Genomic DNA, 26217 nt, shown 5'->3' on the forward strand with positions numbered 1-26217 from the left:
AATATCAGTTTGAAATAAGGCATCAACGCCCCCCCCCCCCCACCAGGCTGACGAGGTAAAGTGATGGAAGCAGGACCAGGAAACATTCTCTGAAGACGGTTCCGAGTGGAAAACAAACCCAAAACCTTTGCCGTCGGCTTGCCATGAATACTTCTACCCCACCCTCCCCCCTCATTCGGTATAAATAAATCACCGGCCTTTTCCGGGAGTGGCCTGTATTAATAAAACATTTCATCAGAGGAGCGGGTCGTGAATCCGATTGGCCGCGGCACTCCTGGGGAACACACTGGCTTTGTTAGTGTCCTTAAAATACGCTGAAAGACATCTGCTACACCTTCTCAGGGCCGGCGGTAATTAGAAAGGACGGCCACAGGTGCGGTCACCCCCAGAGCATGAGGTTTAATGGGGGCAGGGGGGGGGCTTCATGTTGGGGGTCACTCTTACCTTCCCATCCGCCTGTTTCTGCATCACTGTGTCGGACAGTTATAAGATCCAGGTCATCCTTCTGACACGGCCCTTTGGGGGGACGGGGGGGGGGGTGAGGTGCCCCTCACCGCCAGTGCGCGGCAGTCACAGTTAATTACTTCAGGCGAGCAAGAATAACCTGTTAATTAAACGCCGAGCGGCACGCCCTTTGCATGATGACGCGTGCCTGTGAGTTCACCATAGAGTGCCTCGATCAGGGGGATGGGGGGGGGGGGGGGGGTTGTCTAAGGCAAAACCCCACAACCAGAAACATTACCCTCAGCTGGCATAGAACAACATGGGGCTCTGCCCCGCAGCCCAGAGGAGACCCCTCACCCGCTTCATCGTAGGAGGCCGAGAGCTTCTCCAGCATCTCCTTGTCGATGGCCAGGATGTGCTGCTCCAGGATGCTGGGGTAGGACAGCACACTGTTCTCCTTCTCCTTCTCGTAGGCCTGCAGGTGCTGCTTCAGGAGCTCCGGCAGGTGGGTCTTCACATATTCTGCGGCGGCCTGGGAAGGCAAGGGGCGGGGACAGTGAGGGCGGGGCCACAGCCACCACACCCATGCGGAGAAGACACGGTTCAGCACTCGACGCTTTGTTACGCGTCCGTCTACCCATGAAGCCTGACCACCTGCCATCTTATGTCCAGGAACGTTTGCCTGTTCCCTAATCAAGGGTGGTTCTTACCATCCCAGTGAGGCAAGAAAGAAAAAACAGAGACAGCGAGAGAGAGACAGACAGCGAGAGAGAGACAGACAGCGAGAGAGAGACAGACAGCGAGAGAGACAGACAGCGAGAGAGACAGACAGCGAGAGAGAGACAGACAGACAAACTGAACAATGGTCCCCACATTGTCAAAATAACAGGATCACAATGTAATGTATATCTGACCCACAGGCACGCATGCATGCACACACGCGAAAACACACACGCAAACACGCATACGCACGCAGACACACATACACGCACGCACACAAACGCAGATGCACACACACACAGACACATCATGCTGAAAACAAATTAAGGGTGCAGAGCTCAGGTAATGAAAAGTTACACCGTGAGCGAAACATTTCACCTGCCGTCTCAGTACAAGCTGACCTGGAGAAATCCAAGCCCAGGGTAACCGCAGTAACGGCACTCGCCCTTTAAAGGGAACAATGCAGGCCATTTCTAAACACGCAGCGCTTCTTAGAACCGGTTGAAAGATGAAGCCACAGGACGCCGCCCTTTTTGTACAAAAACACCCAAACGTGGCGAAAAACACAGAAAGGCGGGAATTCAGCAAATCAAAGAAGGTGCGTGAGGGAAAAGAGATTATAAAGCACATTTGGTGCCATTAGGGGAACAGATATTGTCAGCTGCAAGCAGCAGGACCAACACGATTCTGTGTCTATAGGTGCCAGACTTGGCCACCTGCCCCTGCATTAAAGGGACTGCAGCAGACTGTACATGGGCCGACGCTCGTGTGCAATAAACATGGCCGCTCTAACAGCACCCCCGTAAAACGAGGGGGGGGTACCGCAGGCTGTGCTCTCGCTGGACTGAGGACATTTTGGACTTTGTTGGGTTGCCACGGTGACGGTGGCTTCTGAGCGACCACTTGCTATGTGTGTGTGTGTGTGTGTGTGTGTGTGTGTGTGTGTGTGTGCGGGCGCGTGTGTATGCGTGTGTGTGCGTACGCACATTATCTTTAGCACGTTTGCCGTTTGATCTGCACATTAAACATCTGCAGACCTGGATCTCCGTTTTCAGATGAGCCTCTAGGGGCAGAAAAAAAAACACACCTTTGATTCAAGGATCAGACACTTGTTTACGGCTGCTCTACCCATAATGCACTACTCAGCAGTGAACACCCTGCAAACAGGTAGAGGGGCCCTCTGGCTCCGGGTCTGAAACGACCCCTTAGGTGCTGAGGATGGGAAAGTGGGATTGGAGGGGTACCTGGGTCAGCGGGTGGCGCACGGGGGGCTGTGGTGATGAGGTAGTGCCACAGACCCTGTTTGCAGGAACTGCGACTTATCACCAGCTGCCCATCTGCAGAGAGGGAGACGCTAACGCGCTTATCTCCATGATCGCCGCAGCAACCCTGAAGCACATTCGTCAACCACTAAAAAAACGCCTCGCTGGCCTGAAATCTTGCGGAAACAGATGCCGGACACCAAAACAAGCCACCATCAGAGTGTCCCAAGCGGGCCGGAGCCGAAAGGTCAGTAACCAGCATCGCTTCATGTTTCACGCGGCGGGGGCCCTGTGGCTCCTTCCTCACACCCGGCTGTCTTTACAGGTGTGTCCAGGCAGATGTCAGTTACTGAGGGCGGCGGGGTAGAGTAAAGCTGATAGCGGACACACAGAAACACTCAACGCTGGGTAGGGGGGGGGGGGGGGGGGTATTCACCTTTGAGACTCGGGTGATCCTGCAGGGATCGGCCCCCGCACTATTACCACAAACAGATAGGACTGGCAATAAAAGCCACTCTCGCTTCCAGAAGCCTCCAAGCCCCCACCTGTCCAACAGCAGCAGGGACAAATCCCCCACCCAGGGAAGGCTGCCTAGGGTACCAGAGAGCTCAGCAAGCCGTTGAATTGGCCGCCAAATTATGCGAGGACAGAGAGGATCAGGCAGTGTGCATTGCCAAGGGGATGAGGCGCACTTTCTGGGCCCACTGGATGCCCCAATGGCTTTAGCTGCACGGCAGGGAGGGAGCGGGTGCCCACGGCTGTTAGGGAGGGGGGGCCTGGTCCTGTCAGGCGCCGATAACAGGCACGTCTCACATCCTGCTCCAGCGAGCACAAACGGGCGTTTCAGTGTTCAAAGAGAGAAGAGGGACACGGGGAAGGGCGGCTTACGCCATGGTGATTCATGCTGCGGAGGAACCGGGAGGCCGGGGGGGGCTGCTCACTCCCAGCAGGTGCTATATAACCCCAGCCTGCAGGTCAGGGAACGCGGACGGTTAAACTGCCAGCGCGTCGCTCACATTAATCACAGCAGCGGGGGCTGTCATAGCCACAGGTGACACCAGCACACGGACTGGTCCCGCCGGTCCGCGACACCTCCCTGTCACTCACCTCATATGGGATGCTATTTTCAGTAGCATTTAAAACACAAGCGAGGCAGAGCTGGGTTTGCTGACTCACCGACACAACAGCAGCCTGCTGGATCGCATCATGTGACCGTCCTTGCGGCCGCAACACATGCTCTGTGCCGTTCCCACACAGAAGGGGGTGAAAAGCTGATGCTGCAAATGGAGCCAAGCCCCAGACCCCCCAAGGGACCTAAAGAGACACCTGGGTTCTGCCGCACAGCCTCACTGTCCTGCATCCAGCCCGGCACCCTGCCAGAGGCACACAATGTCAGGTGTACCAGTTTGTGTAAAATGTGTGTCTGTCCGGCATTAGGCGGCCCGCGCGCAAAAATTCACTGCAACTCCCCAACTCCGGCTGACCTCAGCTGCTATTTTAGGACGGCCGGGCGATACGCCTCACTTACCCATCCTGCTGGCGGCCCGGCACCATCATGCAGGGACAGGCACCTGCTAAGCGGGACCAGAACCCTGCACTACAAAAATAGGTCACAAACTGGTGGCTGACAGGAAACCAGTTTAAACGGCAATCTCTCGAGTCCTCTTCACTGTTACTGTTCCCCACCTCGCCTGTCAAACATATCAAAGCTATTAAAGGCACATGGGTGGGGGGATTTAGGGGGGGGGGGATACGGAATGAGGTCAGCATGTCTGTGGGTAGGAGCACGGCTCAGAGCAGCACTGGCTCCCAGCAGCCATATTTTGTTACTGTTCTTGGGAACAGGCTGGTCGACGATGACCTTGGGGCGGGATGGGGGGGGGGGCTCTCACTCGACAGAATATGTTCCAGACAACTTAATCCCACATCGAAAGCCCTGATATTTTTCCACCCAGGTGCCCCCCCCCAAACTCGACTCGGGGTCAGCCAGCTGCATGCGGGGGTGGCGGAGGGCCATGTAAACATTACACGGGGAGCACATGTTTGTTTTGGTGCTGCCATGACCTGGCAGACCGAGACGCCTGCATGGCGCCGGGCAACACCAGGCGCAAATTTCCGGGGGGGGGGGGGGGTCATTGGTTCGAAATAGACCCTGGTCAGACCACTCCCCCCCCCCCATTCAGCAAAGCACCCATCACATGACCACCTGGGGCTTCCTGTTAACCAGGTCTCAGGAGCTGCATGACACCACCCCAAGGATCCTTCTCCAAAGCTACAGCACCCCCATCAGGCGGGTGTCCCTGGCAGCTCCCCCCCCGTTCCAGCCTGCTGTGAGAGAGGCTTCGCTCCGAAAGAGATGCCCACATTCTTGTGGCCCCGTTCCCAGAACCCCCCCCAGCACGCTGTAAGGACGGGGTAACGTGGTCACCCTGCGCTTCGCACGCCGACCCGGACAACTTCTCACCGCCTGTGGCCTCCACCGGGGGGGGGGGGGGGGGGGTGACCATAGCTGCCCATCTGCCCCGGCTACAGACCCGCCTTTGTTTCTGACTCCCCCTTTTCACACACCCCCTCACCCCCCCCGTCTGCATCATTGTATAACAAAAAAAAAAATTGAGCCCCATCCTCCACCTTTAAAATCACCCCCTCAGTTTATTAGCCTTTTTCCTGCTCAACCCCCCGCAGAAGATCTAGGGAGCAGCTGCGTGATTAACCCCGCACGCGCCTGACCCTCTGCCCCCCCAGGATGCTCGGGGGTGCAGCTGGGACCGGCTCTGGAAAGGAAGCTCTTCTGAAAGTGTCTGTCTTTGCGTTCCTCCCAAGCTGAAGCAAAATCACAAAGTACAGCACGTCCGGCATAGCTGACAGGCCTTTTAACACGGTGAATCGCACAAGCAGAGCAGCCAGAGCACAGCCCCACATCTCCAGTGACAGACCACGCTCTGTCAATCCTCCTGTCACCAGTCATGTGTTCAGGGAATGCAAGGTCCCGGTATGACGGCGCCCCCGCCAGGTTGACACGGGGACCCCAGTACCAGCCAGCTGCCTTTTATTCTCTCACAGCTGCTGCTACTGCTGCAAATATTTAAGCAGCAGCTGCTCTTGGCGGGGGAGGGGCTCCATCCCCCCCACCAGCAGACATCCCACAGATCTCTGCAAAGCTGCCCCAGCTCATCCTCTCTACACCACCTCCTCCTGCGCCTCCTCCTGCTCCTCTCTTCACCCCCTCCCCCTCCCTCAGTTCATGACCCACCCCCCTTACACTGTGAAAGGCAGACTGTCCCACCTCTCGCACAGCAGACCCCACCCACTCGTCTCTCTTATTAACTCTGAGCAGCAGTATCGATTCAGACTGGCATTAACATACCTCCATTTTAAAAAGGCCCAATACCTCTTCTGTGGCTCAGGGGGCCCGGTGATTCAGGGATACACATCCGATCGGGGCACTCCATGAAAGGCGGCATTGATGCCCCTCCCCCGTGCAGCTGCACGGCCCAGCTGGGGCATCCAGCTGGACACCGGGTCCGACGGGGGTCTGTGCCAGCGTGGCCGCCCACCACCGGTGTGGGAACACTGGGGGGAGAGCTTGATAAGGTCCAAGATGTGGGCGGTGGGGGCGAGGTTATGCAAATTAGGGCTGAGTCACATGGGAGTCAGAGAGAGGAGAACGCTCACCTGACACATCAGCGCTAACAAATCAGTTGGGAGCAGGTCTCTGGCTGACGGCCGTCCAGCATGGTGGGGGGGCTGAGCACAGGGCAGCGAGTCTACATGCTGTCTGCGAGGCAAGGGGTGGGACTATCGGGGCAGGAGCAGGGAGGAGCCTGCTGGTACTGCAGGTACTTCTATGGGAACACTCAAAGCAGGGGGGGGCGGGGGGTTTGCCTGGGAGATGCCCCCCTCCTTTCCAATCAGAAGCTGAGTGACACAAAGTTGAAAAGCGGCAAAATGAAATAACTAAAGATATGAGGGGAAAAAAAGCCACTGAAACAGAACAACATGGATGGAAGGAGAGATCGAGACCCAACACAGTACGCAGCGACATGCCAGAAGGGGGCTGGTTCTGAACAACAGAGAGCTGAAATACTGGGTTCAACCCTCAGATGAGCAGATCAGAGAGGTCAGAGGAGACAGTGGCATTTCAATGACAGCAGCAGAGATTTACATGGCAGGTTAATATTTTAACAGGGAGGGACAGAATGTGGCCTGATTCTTATTCCGTAACCCCAGACCCCCCCTGCCGAGAGCCCAGTTTACTTACTGCTGCCTCACTCTCCACCACAATCCCAGATTTGTTGACAACAGCTGCTGTAAATCACAGGGTGCGCTGCAGCAGAGGCGGACCCTTAATGCAGCAGAGGATGCTGGGAAATGGGGGGGCAGCTGCCAAGGAGGCTGATGACAGGAAACAGCAACAATATGCTGATATCAGGTTGAAGCCAGCGAGAAGCCTGGCATGATCTGTGGATAAAGCCACCCCCTGAATCTCCAGGATTTACAGAACAATGGGCAGGTCGAGATTCTGCGGCCGACGGGAGATTACGATCGCGGTTTAGGAATTTTGCCTGGAGCACCATGGTGCTAAGGGGAATCCAGCCCCGGGGGCGGGACGGGGAGGGAGGGGCCATGAACCTGCGACAAGACGCCAGCCTGGAATACACAACGATTCAGTCTTATATGACTTGGAACACGCAGAATTATGAAAGAGGATTGCAAAACTGCTGGCTTGTGATTCCAGATGCGTTTTGGGACGGAACCCTGTCAGAGTACAAAAGCAGGTGCGAAGTATGGCCGGGGGGGGGGGGGGTTCAGAATCCCACGCCAGGGGGCGGGGGGCTGTGAATGTGAAGGTGCCGCGGAGGGGTGGGGTAGACGCCCAGACAGCCCTGCCTGGACAGTGTGGTGTGGACACCACAGCACCCCCTAGAGGTTGGCCGAGTAGGCAGGTGCAGTTCATAGTGTACGGTAGAAGGGAAGCTGTGAGTCAGAGACCCCGGAGCAGTGTTGGGGGGGGGGGGGGGGGGGGGGGGCTGCTTTCTTTAGCAAATGCCTCAGAGGTCTGTGTGTGACACTGACCCTCTTTCCTAAATTGGGAATTTTCCTGCTACCCTCCTGCGCTGCACAAACACTGCCTGCTTTTCATAGCATGAACGCCCGGGGGCTCCAGGACCGTGTGACTCCGGTACGAACATGGGAACCCCCCCACCACACTTCCCCATTTTCAGGTGAACCATGCCGGTGCATCTATCCTCATCCCCCTCGGAGGAAGGTCCAGTTTCAGCATGAGATAAAATTCCACATCCCGCTTTGTATCCGGGATTCTCGGTCACACGCCGGCCCATGAAGGAGAAGCGGAAAGGCCCGGCTGCGGAACGGCCAATGGGGAGAGGGCAGTGAGACGCCGCCCCACAGCCCCCCAGCTCTGAAAGCCTCAAATAGGAACCAGGCAGCAGTGCATGGCGGCTGGCAGGATGAGCCAGGAACAGCAGGGAAAATATTGGTAAGTGGGGCGGGAACACCGGGGGCATCAGCATCCCGTTCCTCTCCCATCCAGCTGCCTCTAAAGCCGAATGGAGCCAGGCAAGGCCCGGGTCCGCGGCCCAAGAGGTCGATTTCAATTTACCTTCCACTTATACCAAAAAGAGCACACTGTCCCTCATCAGTCACTCAAACATCCCATAAGTGTCTCGCTTCCAGATGGGAATGCGCAGAGTGAGCAGCACATTCCTGTGGGATTCCCAGTGTCCAAAACCCCCCCCCACACACAGAGTGCGGTGTCCTTGGCAACTCCCCCCCTTCTTAACATTAGCTCCGAGCTGCAGGGAGATCCAGGGGTTCCGTAAGAGCCCGGGTAACCGCGTGCCATCCTGACCCAGTCACTGTCCTTCCTCAACAAAATCTGTCAGGACTGCCGAGATGCTTTGGGGGGGGGGGGGAGATGGGCTGCCAGCTGAAAAAACAGTTGAGAACCACCCCCACCCAACACATTCACTACATGTTGACGCACCTGGGTGGGGGTAGGGGGGGGCTCAGAGCAAACACAGATTGGTACCTGATTCTTGCTGCACCTGCGCATTAACAGGTGGAGCCAGGGTTCGTACAAACACAGGGGGCGCCACTGAGCTGGGCCGGCTGTACGGTACCAATCCTGCTGCTCCAGAGGGCCCGATCCGCAGGCCCCCCGGTCAGTCCACTGCTCTGTCCGTCACACCATCCTTCAGAGAACGGCATGGATTCTCTCGCTCTCTCACACACACACGCACACACGCACACACGCACACACACACACACACACACACACACACACGAGTCTTTGAGGTCACCAGAGGCCTCCATGGAACATTTATAAATGCACCGTAACCAAGTGCCTTATGGGGACGGACACAAACCTTCTAACAAACTACAGAATCCAAATGGCCAAAGTTTATTTTTACCACTTATGGGAAAAATGAAGCCAGTCGGTTTCCACGAACTATGAAAAAGGCATTTTAATCACAAAAGCATGCTAAGCGGGCTCTTAAACGCCTGGTCACCTTCCCTAAACAGCACCAAAGTGCATCCTCAGAATAACCGAGATTTGGAAACGCATTTTCAGACTCAAACTCCGCAGGCTGCCAAAGCAATCAATGTTTGGTAACCAGGTAGTTTTACGTCAGATTCCAGCATTCAGCAAAAACTGAAAGAAACTGGTTCTGCAACAGATATCTTGCTAACTATTTACCACTCTAACCCATCAATGTGCATAACGGTTCAGAGGATGGTACCCTCCTACACTGGACGTCAACCAACCGACCAACCAAATGACCGACCAAAACAGAACGACAGACAGATCCTCACTTTTTCCTTTTCAGCGCCTGTTCTCTGGCTGACTGGCGTGTTTACACTGGCCAATCAGAAAGCAGTTGACCACAACGAGATTCTGATGCATGCTTTCCCATCCTCTTGGCCATGTAACTTCACCGGGCCAGAACGAGCCTGGAAGGCTGCATCGTGTTCCTCCCAGTTACCCTGCAGGGAGGTTTATTTTAATCTGGGTCCGATCCCACAGCTGCCGCAAGGGACGGAGGAACTTCCCAAAGAAAAGGTCAGTGAACGTGATCACCGGGCCGGCAGGGACCGACGCGCAGAGACCGGCACATAGATGGGAGGAGAGCTGGCAGTCAGGGAGCAGGTCAGCCAGGCCTACAGCACCCGGCCCACTGGATCTGACCCCACAACCTGTCAGACCCGGAGCGACCCACAAACCACCCCACCCAGTCCAGTATGTATTCTTAGATGTTAAATTGTTAAATTTGAAATAACTCCACCTATCCACCATCCATCCGCTGTTCCTGGTCAGGGTCTCAGGCTGGTCAGGTCACAGGGCTGAGGCACACCCTGGACGAGACCTCAGGCCATCACAGGACACACAACATACTTTAACGTGCCAAATGCACTAAACTGCAGGTCTTAGGACTGTGAGAACAAACCAATGAAACAGGGGAAGAAAATGCAAACTCACACTCGAGATCGCTGTCAGCATTCGAACCCCCAACCGGGAGGCGTGAGGCAGTAAATGTCACTCATTTGACATTTAAGTAAATAAATAAATAATCGGCCAGGTAACTAAAATGTTTCAGTTTGACGGAAGATTAAAAGCAGCAAAGATAGTCAGAGGAAGGGAAAGTACTTGGAAGCCCAAGTAATGTGGCGCAGCACAGCCTTTCCAGCAGGACTCCAGTGGGCCGTATAAATATCCGGTTTCTGTTGTGACTAATCAGTCCAAAAGGTTCTGAGGATGCTAAGGGCTTTCGTAAGAAGGGAGGGTCCAGCGCCATCGTCGTCTGTGGGGCAGACCTGAAGCTCCAGGAACACGTCACCACCGAAATCCCTGGGAACACCAGACGTCCCCATACCAGCACCACCTTTAGCCTGAACAAAATGCCCAGCCCAGGACCAGGGAACAGCAAAGCCTCATTCCAGCCCTTGTGGGCCGCCTGCAACCTCAGCAGGTGGGGCTTATGCTGGGGGGCGGGGGGGTTTGGGGGTTGGCTGTGACCCAGAATCCTTAGAAATCCAGTCCCCAAATGAACTCAGGACCATGTGATCTACCAAAAAAAAAAAAAAAAAAAACACTGCTCGTTACAATTACCCATTAGACTCATCTGGGAGCATAACTAACCGTACATGAGATCTGCGTTTGGGACGTCTGCAGTCTGGCTGCACAGATTGGAAATAACATCAAGACTGGGATATTTACACACACACACACACACACACACACACACACACACACACACACACACATAGACACATAGACACAGTCCGTATATTCATATTTCTTTGGGCACTCTCCATCCTATGGGTATAACCTTAAATCCCAACCCCAACAACCCCAACCCTACGTAACAAAAGAAAATTCAAGACTTTTGGTTGTGTTCGTTTATTGTATTTTTTGTATAAAATTCAGGATATCCCTGTGCGGACTGAAAAAATGTCCTCACAAGGGAAAAAGTTACTGGTTTTTAATCACATTGTGGGGAAATCAGGTCCCCGTAATGTAATAATTACAAACACGTGCACGCACACGCACACACACACACACACACACACACACGCTTTTAGAAAAATATACAGCTCAGCACTGAAGCAAGATTCAGTGATAAGCACAGTCCACCTCAGCAAGCATAACTTTACTGCCCATCAGCGACACATAAACGCAGTTTGCAGAGACGTTTAATTTCAAAACCAGGTATCTAGTAATAGCTTCATGCGTTTCAAAAGAATTTGGAAACAAATTATACTGTTGCCTTTGGCCATAATGGGGGGGGGGTGTCTGTTTTCCCATCAATCTGAACAGTCCTGCTCGCCTGGGGCTGATATAACATAAGGTGAGGAAACATGGCTGAAACATGGCTTCCCGGGGAAAGGACAGACCATAAACCGTGAGCGGCAAGGCAACGGGAACAGACAGAAAACACCAGCCCTCTCTGGCACTGCAATCTCGAAGTGCGGATTCAGGGCCGGATCTATCCTTTCAGGGGCCCTAGACAGGCCCTTAGCCAGAAATAGATTCGGGTTTCCCTCGATGGATGTCGCAGAATTGGATGGGGGGGGCTGATATAAGTAGGGGAGTTTCCACACATACATGGCAGTCATGTGACCTCAGTGAGATCAGCTGACCCCACAGCTGGGGAGCTAACGAGGTCACCGATTCAGGTGAGATTCACCGCAGAAGAAGTTCACATGTCGTTACTCCAGCGAACCCCCCCCCCCCGAAACCCCCGTTCCAGAGAGGAGAGAAAAGCCAGCAGTCAACCCCGAGTGCTACATACAGGAATGTGGAATATTTTATCATTCAAGGAGGACTGAAGGAGGGAGACCGTTTGCTTTACTCCCAACCAAAACCTCTCCAAAGAGGTCAGAGCCAGCGGGAGTGCAGATGGGCCACTCAGAGTGTTTTTCTTGGGAAGTGTTTCCAATCTGTAATCTTCACCAAACAATGAGGTAAACAGTCCAACTCGATAAGGAAGACAAGCTGGGTTTAGGGCTACATTCAAGGTCATTAATGAGCTAATGGCACCACCTTCTCTGAGTCTGAACATCGTCGACGGGACGATGTAAATAAAATATTTTTAAAAATTGACTGTCTAAGAAAATACCGGATCTGAAACTGATATCTAAACATGACCTTCAAGAGGCAGGAACGGTTGTAGGGTTTAAGGGAAGTCACTGCATTGAAACCAGATATTAATACAGCCTTTATTTCAAAAGCATCCATCCGTTTCCAAACTGCTTATCCTGTTCAGGGCCGGAGGGAGCAGAGAACCCAAGACCCAAGGCTCGGGGTTCAAGGCAGGAGCGACTCCCACTGAGCCTCCGTCTCAAAACCGTTTTACACCACAGTAATCTGGCCGGAAAGATTTAAAGGGATGGAAAAGCACAATCCTTTCATAAGTGTAGGCGACTATTGACCTTGATGCATGTTGGAACTGAGCATGAAAACCGAAATGATCCGAGATAAATGGCGTCGATGGTGTCCGTAGCTGCAGCTCACATCTGATGAAAGCCCCAAGGCAGGATGTGGCCTTGTTTTGTGAAAACAGGAATTAGATTTTAAGCTCAAGCTATATACACATTGTCGAAGTGGTGCTGAATACCCCCCCCCCCCGTCAGAAAACAGACCTAACTGCAACTAACCTTTAGTATAAATCAAGACAAACTATCAAGTGCCGAGCTGGACACCAGAAAGCGGGCAGACGGGGGCAGAATTGTTCTTGAGGCAAAATTTGTGTTCCTATTCAGCTGGTTTAATGGCTAAGTGGGGGCCAGTTTGTAGGGATGAAATCTGCAAAATGAGAGCCTTGAATCTTCCTTACCACAAGTGCCGAAATATAGGACTTTGCATCCTGGAGTCCCTTACAATTTCACTTGCAGGCGCCTTCTGTCCAAGTTAAACTGGCAAAAACAACCGGAGAAACTGAGACCTAAGACTCACCTTTAAAAGCAACATCATGGATGCCTAAAGTCACGTCTGAGAGATAAAATCCAGCCTAGAAACATCCCAGAAAGCTTGTTTACTTAAGCTAAGCATTTGTCTGCTTGCCCAGCTGGGCTCAGTCCCGATGGAGGATGGAGGGGCGGAAAAAAGTGGGAAGGAACTCACAGACCAAGAGAACGTTTAAAGGAATATAAATAAATATATATATATATATATCAAATATACCTTCAACCTTCCTGGCTTATCTGATACAAACTTGCCATGTCGTTTTCCATGCCTCAGAAGAACTGGGGCGAAGGACCGGAATAGAACTCGCAAAAACTGACGAGTTTTAAGACTATTTGTTTCTAAAATGAAAACCAGCTAAAACTGTGGCGGAGCACAAGACGCCCAGCAAAATGGCATCCGAAAGGCAGGGACCAGAAGGTGGCATTTACACAGGGACAAAGGGGGGTGTTTCTTACAACCACAGCATGTCATGCATTTACACAGAACTAAACAAAGAAAACTGCTCTAGCCCAGACACTAACCCATCTGTTTACAGTGACTGAAACCCCAAGAAAATTACTTTTGGGACTATATTTGTTTACCACACACGCAGGGCGAGGTGGGGGGGGGTCGAAACCTCCCCAAATGCTTTCAGGGAGTTCCCATCCTGAGAGATCAAGTCAGAGGCATGAGGGTGCTACCAGGCATCTCACTGACCGGTATTATGGGAAATGCCAGAACAAAGGCTTTTTCATTCAATTCATTTGTCTGTACAAGTCGTGGCGAGTTTAAAACCCTTTCATAAGTAGTCCCATAACCGCTTTGCAATGCATTTCAATTTCAGCACCAAGCATGGCTATGCTTGTAATACACTATGCAAAAGGTGACAAGGATACTTTAAACCTAGCCGGTAAAAGGCCATGGAGGCTCATCGTGGGGGCAGGTGGCTCTGGGCACCTTGATGTCCATATGCCCCCCAGGTGCGGCTTGGGGACACGTGTTTGCACGCTTAGAGGGCCGGCACTCACTTCACCGCCGTGGCCGTCGAAAAATCCCAAATATGGATGGGTGGCTCTTGTTGACGATGTCGGTGAGCACTTCAAATCGGTCCTCCATGTGGTCTCGCCGGCCCTGGATGGAATAGACCGCTACGTTGTGGCTTTTGTACTCCCACGTCTTGGAGAACTCGGCGTCCAGCACGTCGAGGCCGCCCAGCTTGTCATTCTGCATTATCTCCGCAACTTTCCCCTTGACCATCTTCACCGCGTCCCGGCTGGACTTCACGATGGTCTTCACCTCGTCGGTGTGGAAAAAATAGCTCCACAAAGCCAGGCTAATGCACAGCAGGAACAAGGTCTCTGGTCTGAGTAAGAAGTAACGCATGATCCGACCCAAAAGAGACAACAGTGTCATTGTATCTTCTATCATTTATACACGAAAGAAATCGCAGCTTTTTCTTACGGCACCCGGTGCGGCTCAGTCCATCATCCGCCCGAATAAAACCGTTTTCTCCTGCTAGGCGGCCGCCAGACGCAAACCGCTTCTCCCGGAGACTGAGCGCAGCCGCCGCAGTGGAGACGCACGGGAATCCGTCTAAGTAGCGGGACGCAGCAGAGCCGCCGCTGGCGTTTAGCAAGAGCGCTACCGCTCCGTGGCCTGACCGCAGGGCGCCCTGAATGCTGGCCGTGCGTGTCCGTCTCCCATGTCACGGCGACGAGCGAGATGCGACCCCCGGTAGATGCGGCGAGCGGATGAGCAGAGACTGTCAGTCTGACTGGGTATGGAAAAAGCCCCGTCCCTGCCGCCGCTCTCTATCACCTGACAGCGAATGAATGCCCCGGCTGAGCCGCAGTGGAGCAGCTCCCCCCACCGCCGCTCCTCCTCATTCAGCGGGCCGCACCACTGGCGGCGCTGGGCGGCCCAATCAGGGGGCCAATGCGGTACACCGTGGGCAGAGCGAGCGGATCGCTTATTTATTATCACCTCGGGCCCATAAGGATGAAGTTACCTGCTCGTAGGTGCGGATGTGTTATTTTACAGCACTGCAATGTGTCATGCGATTTCCACCAGGGAAACGCAATGCTCACATAAAGCCAAGAATTTATGTCATGGCTGTTTAACACGGACATTTATTTTTAATTTACCACATTTTTTACACGAAGCGGTTACATCTGAGAAAGATAATATCAACTTTACATTTCCCTAAAAATACGAGTTTTAAAACTGGACGCAACTGAATGAAATGTCGCCCAAATTTGGCAGTTTAAAATCATTTTGTCATCTATACTCATCGATAAATTGCAAATAAAGGAATTTCATATGACTGCAGATTCATATCAGTGCAGAAACGAATAGAAATCTAGAAAAAATAGCCATAACAACAACGTAAAATTTTTTATTTAGTACTTATATATAGCCATTCTTGTTAAAGTCGCAGACAACGTCACCCGAGAAAACTACTCAAACGCGAAATTTTATTGAAACGACAATAATAGCTGTAATAATATAGCAATGTTTTTAATACTGAACGGCACCATTTTATGTGATACTTAATTTTTAAAGCAATAAATAAAGCAGTCAGTTCACGTGTCACTTATTAGTTTATTTGTTAAGTATGTCTTGATATGTCATATTTATTCTGAATATCTAAAATGCTTCTTGTTTTTTTGTGCATAAAGCACAGGCGAAACGCGGACTACTATAAGGACGATGCTCGGGGTCCTTTCACTCTGGTCGGCGAATTTCATCATCAGTCTGCATCTTTCGCGTGCTCTGGTGGCGTGGATAGGGAGTTGGTCTGGGACGGTAATTCTTTAAGTCTTTTTAATGTGATTCGGACATTATGTGTATTTATGCTGTTATACTGGGTTTCCTAGCAATATAACAACCTTCCAAACAGCTATCAATGCATGTTTATACTAACCGATAGTGGTTTTGTCGACTTTGATCAGCTGGTTATAGTGAAATTTTCAATTCGAAACAAGTTTGCCACTCATTTACATGTATGTAGGAGTTTATTACTTTATAGATAGTCTATAGGGTTTACAAACTACCCCTGCGCTTTGAATGTAGGTGATTTTAGATTAATAATGTACGTTATAAGATTTCTTGCATGAGCGTAAGTCTGAAAGCGTGAGTGTCACGCCAGATGTTTGAGAGTTGGCAACCCTTGCGATAGCCATAACCTGACACGGTCAGTTATATTAAAAAGTTATTTTGAGGTGGATTTTAGTCTTTATTGGTTATTTAATTATTCCTGACAAACCCACCTGTCAACTGAGTTTTGTGTGTGTGTGTGACGCCTGGTAGGCTGTCTGTCATATCTTACGCGTCTTGAATGTTTTACAGTGAATTGGCGGTTATGGAGTACATCCAAGCACCTGCCACTAGCCACCAGGGAAACATGTAAGTGACTTTGTTCAGTAGTACTCCTTATCACGTTGTTTCATTGTCATTTTAAAGAGCTGGTGTGGCTTCTTAACCTTTTGTTTTCCCGGGAATTGTTGGCTCTTATTCAGCGGTGATGCTGTGCTTCTTTCAGCCTGTGCTGTACCTGCGGTGTTCCTATACCTCCAAATCCAGCCAACATGTGTGTGTCCTGCCTGAGGACACAGGTGGATATTTCTGAAGGGATTCCCAAGCAGGTCTCAGTGCATTTCTGCAAGCAATGTGAAAGGTATCACCGGTGCTTTAGAGGCAGCACTAGAACTGTATTTCTCTGGCCCTCGGGGACCTGCAGACAGTCCATGTTTTAGCAAAAATGTGAACTGTCTCGCATGGAGCTGGGAGGGAGTAAAACCGGTGGCCAACTGTGGGTCATCAGTGATGATTATGTGCAGGAGATTGGCTGCTTTGACCTTTTTAAAAGATCTTTATGTTGTACAATGAACTTACTTTGGTTTGCCGCCTTTATGCAGGTACCTTCAGCCCCCTGGCACCTGGGGTGCAGTGTGCACTGGAGTCTCGTGAGCTGCTTGCCCTTTGCCTTAAAAAGCTGAAGTCGTCAATGTCAAAGGCAGGTTTTTCTAGCAGTGGGGTTGAATGCTTTCCTGCAGCATGTCCTGCGGAACCCTTGTGGAGGAGGGGGCAGCTGTGTGACTTGGGAAGCGTTCTAACTGGCCGATTCTCCTGGCTGCTCCAGGTTCGTTTGATAGATGCTGGCTTCCTGTGGACCGAGCCACATTCCAAGAGGATTAAGATGAAGGCTGAGCATCCAGAAAGAGGTGAGCTGAGTGCAGTACTATGGGATTGTAGCCTGCTGAGTTAGATGCTGCTGCTTCTTCTTCTTTTAGCATGTTTAGCATGACTTATAGGAGCTGCCCTGGGTTCTGTCATTCATGAGCAGTATACATGTAGGTTGGAAGGTACTTAACTCAGTTGGTTTGGGATCCGTGTCCATGTGTAGAAGGTCATGGTTTAGAATCCTGTGGCAAGTCGAATGATCACATCACCATTGTGTGTTTGAACAAGGCCCTTAACTCTCTGGGGTCTAGGGGTAGGGAACACACTGTCACTGACTGGGGCATGATAACATATTTCTTTAATATAACTTAATTCATGGCAAATAATTTCTTATTTGTTTTGGCCTTACACTCATCTTAATTTTAATGTATATTATAAATGTCAGATTTATTTTGAAGTATAAACATTGCAAAATGCAGTTTGGAACACTTGCAGAAACATTACAAAAGTACATAGTAATCAATGGTGGAAGTTTGTTTTGATCTCAGATATCTGATCACCAAAGTCTTGGCTACTTGAAGGTGACTAAATGGTGTAGTTGCAACATTCAGCTGGATAAATAAATAAGAAAAACCGAACTCGTGTCACTATTTCTGGTCTCATTCCATTGAATATGTAGGATCTTTCATGTGTATGAATGAAACATTCACACCTGGCCACATCCCCCCCCCCCCCTTTATGCTGATGGTGATGTATCTGGATCGCGGTTCACCTTTGCGTTGTTCATCAAATTATCATGCAAATGCGATTTGAATACGCGGTAATGTGACTGTTTATAATGCAGATAGCGATCTTCAGGTGAGGGCGGCACTACACGCCCCCCATGCAGGCAAAACAAAGTAAGGTGACATGATTTAGTTTTTTGCCGATTTGGCCTAATTTTGAAAACTTTAATACTTCCGTCCAATGAATGTTTTGAAAAGAAGACAGATTACGGATTTAGTCAGCCATAGTGATTCTACTCTCAGATTTCAGCAAGATATAAACTGAAATAGATGCAAAAAATACACTACATCGCCGATGATGCCCTCGACCCCAGAGGGTTAACCTCACCTCCGCCAGGGAATCTGGTGGGACCCTGCTCTCTGACCCTCAGATGTCTTCAGTCGTACCTCACTTCAGGTCAAAGCATCTGCTAAATAAATAAATGTAAATGTCACCTCATGTTGGAGTATCTTCAGGCTTTTCAATGTAGTAAAACTATATTTGTCTGTGTGTTTGCTCCAATCCAGAATAACGAAGGGAGATGGTGCTCTCCACAAAGGAGAAACGACAAGAAAATGTATCTGACCTTTAATGTGCCTCTAGGTTCTGAATGGTGCCATTCTTCAGCAAGTGTTTGTGGTGGAGTTCATCGTCCAGTCCCAGATGTGCGATGACTGTCACCGAGTTGAAGCCAAGGACTTCTGGAAAGCAGTAGTGCAAGTGAGGCAGAAGGTTGGTCTCCTCATGAAGATGCTTCTGTAGGGATTAATCTGCACCCAGTGATTCCCTAGTCAGACTTGACCTACTTAGGATATATTGTGGAATTCTTCATGTCTACATGATGAATAAGCATGTGGTTCAATTTAAGAACAAAATTAGCCATTTAAACTGATCCAACAGGCTGGCTGTAATGGAAACCATCGCCGAATCGGCTGAAGTAACACAATTTTTACAGGATTTCTTTCACTTTTCACTAGTTTTTAGCAATCGCAGTGGCATCTGTCCCTAACATGTTTTTAGTTTGCGTTTGAGGAAGTGCTTTAGTTGGGTGGAGGTTTGTTGGGTGCATCCTGGGATTAAAGCTCCCAGCCAGGTGACGTCACCTCGGCTCCATTGGCCGCGATAAATCTTGTGCGGTATATTTCACATTTTGATGTCTTTCTTGCAGACAGTTCACAAGAAGACATTTTTCTACCTGGAGCAGCTGATTCTAAAACACAAATTGCACCAGAACTCGCTTCGTATCAAGGAGATCCATGGTACGCTGTTCCAACATCTGCACGTTTGAGTGGGTTGGATTTCTGGGGGATAAGCAGCTTTTGTGGCCAAGCTGTAGGGCCATAAACTCTGTGCGAAACGGTAAATCTCCCTGCGGCTGAGCATGTGCTCGCCGCTTTTCGGTCGTAACCTGCTTACCGTTTCTGCTCCTCGTTAGCGGGAGTCCTGTTTCTGCCGGTGCACAGCCTGCTTTCTAAGCTGCGCCTTTTAACTAAAAGCATCTCTTGCTCCCGCCTGCAGAGGGCATCGACTTTTACTACGGCTCCAAGCAGCATGCTCAGAAGATGGTGGACTTCCTGCAGTGCACTGTCCCCTGCAGGTGAAGTTCAGCCTCCCCTTGGCTGTCAGCTGAACTTTGTGTTGTAATTTTGTAATATATATTTTTCTGATCGGTATCCACATGTATAAACTTGCGGGAAAACATTCAAACACCCTTGTAGGTCTAAAGCATCTCAGCGCCTGATCTCACATGACGTCCACTCCAACACCTACAACTACAAAAGCACCTTCTCTGTGGAGATTGTCCCCATCTGTAAGGTGTGTGATGTCGCTCTCTGGGGAGCAGGGGCGGCGTAAACCCTGGTGGCTTGCTTTTATCCAGACATACGGACACCTTTCAGTCAGCTGCCGATGCCTGACTCGCACATTTCTGCCCCCTGGCCCTGTGTCCTCTGTCCCTTAGGATAACTTGGTGTGTCTGTCACCACGCCTGGCCCAGAGCTTGGGGAACATGGGGCAGGTGTGTGTCTGCATTCGAGTCACCAGCACCATCCGGCTTATCGACCCCAACACCCTGCAGAGTGAGCTTCCTGCCCTCTCGTTACACTGCTCAGCTTCTCACGATTTGTGATCAATTACCCAACCCAGTGATTGCTTCAGATCGCGGTGTGACGTCCCTAGTGGCCTGGAGGACTAACTGTCCTGTTTTTTTAGACAGGGCCTTCATGCGTGCACTAAGTATTTTTATATTTAACAAGGCAGTGTCAGCTGCTGTGTGGAGGAATCGTGCAAGAATCCATCTGTTTACAGTTTAAAATGCTAACCCCCACACCCTCCTCCCGCAGTCGACTCGCTCACCCCAGGACGGCACCGTCTTACTCCCAAACTATTTTAATCTCTGCACGCTGAAATCTGGCCTCCACATGTTCTTTCAGTTTTTTTTATTTATTTCTTTTCTTCATTCACTTGAGAAAGGTGCTGTTCACATCTTGCATTCAAATGCGTATCAGGGCCAAACCAGAACCCCACTGTCCAGAACTGGAGATTCTGATTTATTGACTGTCTGAGGTTTTCAGAGCTGAGCTTTTAAGACTCTATGCACGTTTGATCACCCTTCGGAACTTGCTGGAGATTCTTCTGGGCTCGGCATAAATCAGCCGGGCCCTCCGGGTAGAACTGGGTTCGATAGAAGCCGACCCACTATGCTTTTCTCTGAGTGACGGTCTTGACCTCTGACCTTTTCCTGGCTGACGCCACAGTCGCCGAGGTTGATGGGAGTACCTACTGGAGACACCCCTTCGGCAGCCTGTGTGACCCCCGCAAAATGGAGGAATTCATCATCATGGACCTCAGCATCATCAGGGATCAGAAGCTGGGGGCCGGAGCTGGGCTCCGCTCCAATAAGGTAAAGTCGGACAAGTAGGCGACAGGAAGTGCTGTGAGACTTAAAGATGTATGAATCTTTTAATCTCCCTGTGAATTTGCCCATGATGCACTGCTTCTCTGGATAAATGTAACCGTAAACTACATGGCACATACTTTCTTTTACCTGCCTGCATTCACAGTGAGTGCTAGCAGATGAATTCTCCACTATACAGTGACATGTCAGTAACTGTAAAAAGCACATTGAAATGTTCGAAGGTAAGCTGCAAAACAGCCCTGCGTGGATGTTCTGAGTGGAGGGATGCCTCAGTGTGGACCTCAACCTCTCCACATATGAATATTTCTGAGTAAGGGTTACTGTTAACGGAAACAAACTGCAACTAAGCAACAACTTTAAATATTGCCTCTGAAAACTGAAATGCAGTAAAATCAAACATAGAATTTCCATTTTTAAATACGATTTAGCTTGGTATTAATAGATAGATTGGTATTAATGATACCTAGAATATGTTTGTCCATCTTAAGAACGTTTTTACATAATGTGCTCTTTGTTTGTGCAGGATTCTCTGAACATCAGATACACAGAACTGCTCTTCAACTTTCCACATATTACTGAAAATAAAATGAATTAAACTTAAACTGTATAAAGATTAAATGGAAATATCTCTTAAAATCTCTAACACACTGTAAAGTAAAACTAAATTGAATTTCAAATTGAATTTAGAAAAATAATATAAAAACTGAACAAATCAAAGCTATCTAGCCCTTCTGTTAGAGCAGGTCTGCCCCGATCTGAAAGCATCTGCACACACGCGTGTTCAGTCTGTATGTGTGTGTGTGTGTGTTCAGCATTCCCTAGCTGAAGTGTGGGGTGCAGAAGACGTCTGAGATGAACACCAGCCAGCAGTACCACTGCCGCACCTTCCTGGGCCACCTGCTGAACATTGGCGACCTGGTTCTGGGGTGAGTCCCTGAAGGCCACTGGTTTCTCCACTGAGCCTTAGAATCTGGGGTCGGCCTCTGTACTGGTTACACTGGAATGGAATGGAGAAGCAAGTTCTGCTGTGGAAATGGTGGCCGTGGTTACCTTTTTGATGGTTCGCCGTAGTTTATTTTGGGTGAGGCATTCTTTGAATGGTCTTGGGACTTTCTCAAGCATTTCTTCCCCCCTCACCTCGAAGGTTTGACTTGGCCAATGCCAACATCAACGATGAGTTTCTCAACAAGATGAACCCCCACCATGTCCCTGATGTGGTAAGACCTCAGAGTTCAGCCGTCATATTTTTCAGTGACTTTTCATTGTTTTCCTTTAGAAATAGTCTCTCTAATGCCAAGCTTTGGTTTATACTGACCTCTACTGGTAGGAACTGTAGGCCATCACAGTTGGTTTACCGAGTTCAGCGACCAGCCAGTTTAACGTATTTGTCGCGATTGACGTTTCTGCCCCATCCAGGTGCTGATCAAGAAGAGCTACGACCGCAGCCGGCGAGTGACTCGCAGGAGCTGGAAGCTGAAGCAGATGGACAGAGACCGGGAGGGCATGGAGTCGGATGACGAGAGGTGGGCGGAGGCTGGGTTTCACACCTTTGGGAACTGGGTCATGCATCTCTGCTTGAGCCCGGTGGCCGGTTCTCCCTGAGTAATCGATACTGAGCCTCAGCCAAACCCGAATTCTCCCGCCTCGAAGCATCGGAAAGCTTCCTTTGCGCTTTGCAGCTTACTTCTGTCGTCCTCTTCTGAGCGATGACTGTGAAATCGCATCTAGTGTTGCTGATACTGTGTTCCATCTGCTTCTCAGGCAATACCAAGACTTCCTGGAAGATCTCGAGGAAGACGAAGCTCTGAGGAAGAATGTCAACATCTACAGAGGTCAGTCTGAGGCCGCGAGAATGATGTCGGCCTGGGGTAACTCCCCCGAGACCCTCGTGTTCCAGCCACTCGATGAAGAATTAGGTTAATAATGCAAGTTGGTTAATGAATGTGATTTTAATTGGGGCTGACCAGCTACAGAGCAGAACCTGCATATTAGTTCATCTTGGGGCAAGTCAATCTTACTGGTGTCTGAACATTAAAGTGATTAGAATTAGGTGATCAGTGATCAGTGTTGACACACCACAGTGCACAACAATGAAATGTGTTCTCTACGTTTAACCCATATGTGACAATGTGACATAGCAGGTAGCAGCTAATTCAGTGCCCAGGGAGCAGTGCTTGGGGGCGGTACCTTGCTCAGGGTACCTCAGTGGTGCTTTGCTGGTCGGGGATTCGAACCAGCAACCTTTCGATTAGAAGTGCGCTTCCCTACCTATTAGGCCACTACTTGTATGTAATTATAATAAGTTATCCCTTGCTGTTTGCCAGTTTTTAATGTTGCATTTTGCTTTAGAAACACATGTTGGAGCTCGGTTGCTCAGTTGAGTTGATGTACTGACATCTTCCTGGCAGATCCCTCCAGGATCCCGGTGGAGAGCGACTCTGACGACGACGGAGCCCCTAGAATCTCCCTGGTGGAAATGCTGGAGGACCTGAGCCTGAGTGATGCCACGGGTGGCGAGGGGGCTGACATGATGACCGACTAGACCCCCCCCTGGGTGCACGTGGCTTTGGTGCGGTGTGTGTGTGGGGAAAACATTTAAAGCACAGCATCCTGTTGCATGGTGGAAAAGTGACTTTTCACCCAGTTTTTAAAATGCCATGTTTAGCATGTAATCATCGTATCTCGCGCAAAAACCTGTATTATACTACAAGAATAGTAACAACAAATAGTAACTAAAAGTAACTATGATTAAATAGTATTGAATAATAGTTGGCTCAAAATCTTACTTTATTTTTTCTGATGTAATACACATGTTGCCCACCAGCGGAGACATTGGTACACTGGTCTGAGCCGACCGAGGGGAAAATGCTGGAAGCCCCAATACTTAGCCGCTGGGTGTTACCGTGATGCCAGCTGCCTCCTGAAGCTAAATCAGTGTCTCTACCTCATGCTCATAAGTATTAATCTCAGGGTCTCACCATACCCCCCCACCCCGGGTGCCAGGCTGCTGGTGTCAGATATTGGTTCTTCATTTGGCATGAGTTCTCAATGGCGTTCGATCAGATCGCGCCGCGCTTCTCCATTTTAGGGCTCCTGGTATGACCTGTGTCTCCTGGGGAATCGGAACCCCACAAACGGCCCCAAGTTCACTGGACCATTGGGTGTCATGGGGGCAGCAGATGGGGCAGAGGTGCTTGGGGCTCCTTAATGGTTGATATTCATGGGTATTGGGTGTCCGACCTGGGCCCTCCAGTGGTTTCTTTAAGCAGAGCTAAAGGGCGAGCAGGTCGAGGTGGGCCGGGGGGGTTATGTGGTTGGAACTCGATCCCTGATTTGTTGAAACTAGATCCACTTGGGAAAGAGGCTGAGGGTCGCCTTTGAAGTGGGAGGGGAGCGGCCTTTATTTTCCCCTTTATTAGAGGGCAGCCGGGGGTAAGTCGGAGGTGTGTGTGGGGTCCGGGGGGGCTTATTAAAGGTTATATTGTTGACCTGAGCTCGTTAGCTGGGTGGCCCCTAGGCTTTGCTTTACCACAGGTGTATAATATACAGGCATCGTGATTAATTTGTTCCAAAACTTGATGGTCAATTTAACGGAGAAGTTTGGGGAAGGTGCCTCACGATGGGATCAGCAGGTTGCATCAGCTGTCATCATCCTGGGACCCGGCACCTTAATGTCCACCTGACCTGTAGTGATGGATGAGCATGTTTTCATTACTACAAAAGTTCTGTGAGCCTAGCATTTGGGACATGACCTGTACTTCATAGAGGAGGCTGGCTGACATTAGCCCCTCCCCATAGGGGGGTAACACTGAGCTGTTACCCCTGCTTTCCCCCTGGTCGCCTTGCTGGTTCCCACAGGGTTAAACCATGTGTGATAATCCTACCCACTGTGCCTCTGGAAGCCTGGTCTCTCCCATCGCTACTTCCAGCTTGCTAATGTTGCCTATTCTCAAGCAAACACTGGAATTTTTTCATTTGGGCCTGGTTGGGGTTGCATGGGATACGGTTACCTTATCAGTCTGTACAAGGTTCATTTGTGAAAGCATTGCACTGGGAATTGGTACTGAGGTTTTCCTTGTATTAGCGTTTTAAGAAGTGGTGTGTAGGTGTGGTCTCCCAAACAGAGCCATCCTTAATGCTGTTCCGCATCTTGTGTATCGAATGTGCACCTTTCTGGATGTTTGGCTGCTCCTCGAAAGCTATATTCGGTGTCCATAAAGGAGACTAATTATAAGTTGCGAGGCAGCTCACCAGACCTGATCGATGCATAGCCGCTTCGAAGACACCCAAACGTATCGTTTTGCCGAACGACCACAATGCTGATTTCTTGGCAGCAGCTGGAGGTCCGTATGCGGTTCTGGAGAGTAACAGTATTGAAAATATGGTGATCAAATGATTAAAATGTTCCCCATTTTTGTTCCTTAAGTTTGTACACCAAGAGAAACCTGGGTTTTCAGTGAAATCTATAAATCTCAACTGTTGTTTGAAGCTGAAGTCACAACAAGGAAGTGATGCTTTGTGACCCTGTGACAGGAGATCTTTGTTCTGTGTACAAACAATGTCATTTTTACTTTAAACTTCCCTTTAAAGCACCTTCTGAAACCTGGTTTCTGCCACGGTTTGCACCCTGGTTCTCTCTTCTCTTTCTGTTTCAAGTTTGCAGTCTTTGAATAATGTTCCCTCAAGCCGGATCCTGCGGGGGAACATCCGCGCTTCGCTGCCGTGTGTAACACTCTTGTTTTTGCGCTGTGGTCCGTGACATGAGGCATGACTGAGCCTTGCTGCCTTCCTGCCCTGCACCTGTCATGCTAACTGCAGCTGAACAGTGTGGCGGAGGTGCAGGGGTTTGTCTTATCTGAGGTGTGCGCTGGTGGCTTGCCTCAAGATACAAACGCCCAGTTATGAAAATGATGAAGTTCTGCAACGTTCCCTGGAAGCTGTGGTGGCTAGGAGTGCCCCCCTCTGCCCAGAGGAGCTGGGCTCCGGAGCTGTGTGCTGAGGGAGGGGTGTAAAACAATGGGACCTCTCCCATGGTCCTGTTCTTTGGTACGCCCTGGAGGACCAACCCAGTGCAAACTATGACATTGCTCAGCTCGTATGATGGCCATCGAACAGGTTGCGCTTTACGTGATGGCCATAAATACTCGTTACTACTGAAGTACAAATCATGAACAAATACAGTAGCTACTTAAGATATAAGATGTCACAATTCGGTGACGAACACAACATCAGCAATTCACTTATTTCGTAAGTGAAATTGTTTTCTGTACTTCAGCAGTTCGCAAAGTTTCACAGAATTAACAGAGTAACAAATGTAGTAATGATTGAGATAATGAATCAGGATGCATTGAGGTTGTTATTTAAGTTATTCATGACTCGTTCCTTCAGTTCCCAAAGTTCATAGAATTAACACACATAGTAACTAAAGATAAAACCTGCGTCACAATTCATTAATGATG

The 26217-nt window shown here is 50.1% G+C and overlaps 1 protein-coding gene and 1 pseudogene across 1 annotated transcript; one reads left to right on the forward strand and one right to left on the reverse strand.

The window, feature by feature from the left end:
- Positions 1-497: 497 nt before the first annotated feature.
- LOC125712000 (protein phosphatase 1L-like) lies at positions 498-14867 on the reverse strand (annotated as a pseudogene).
- A 705-nt stretch (positions 14868-15572) lies between these two features.
- Positions 15573-23526, forward strand: nmd3 (NMD3 ribosome export adaptor). Its single transcript, XM_048982149.1, is given in 19 exon segments — positions 15573-15699; positions 16243-16299; positions 16436-16570; positions 16812-16836; positions 16838-16909; positions 17036-17098; positions 17100-17117; positions 18445-18573; positions 19010-19100; positions 19360-19438; positions 19560-19656; positions 19802-19919; positions 20598-20743; positions 21571-21591; positions 21593-21684; positions 21903-21975; positions 22175-22281; positions 22520-22590; positions 23167-23526. Coding segments are annotated over 18 exon segments (1515 nt in total). The 5' UTR covers positions 15573-15699; positions 16243-16255; the 3' UTR covers positions 23301-23526.
- The last annotated feature ends 2691 nt before the right edge of the window (positions 23527-26217 follow it).

The sequence above is a fragment of the Brienomyrus brachyistius genome, chromosome 17, assembly GCF_023856365.1.
Source record: "Brienomyrus brachyistius isolate T26 chromosome 17, BBRACH_0.4, whole genome shotgun sequence".
NCBI classification, from domain to species: domain Eukaryota; kingdom Metazoa; phylum Chordata; class Actinopteri; order Osteoglossiformes; family Mormyridae; genus Brienomyrus; species Brienomyrus brachyistius.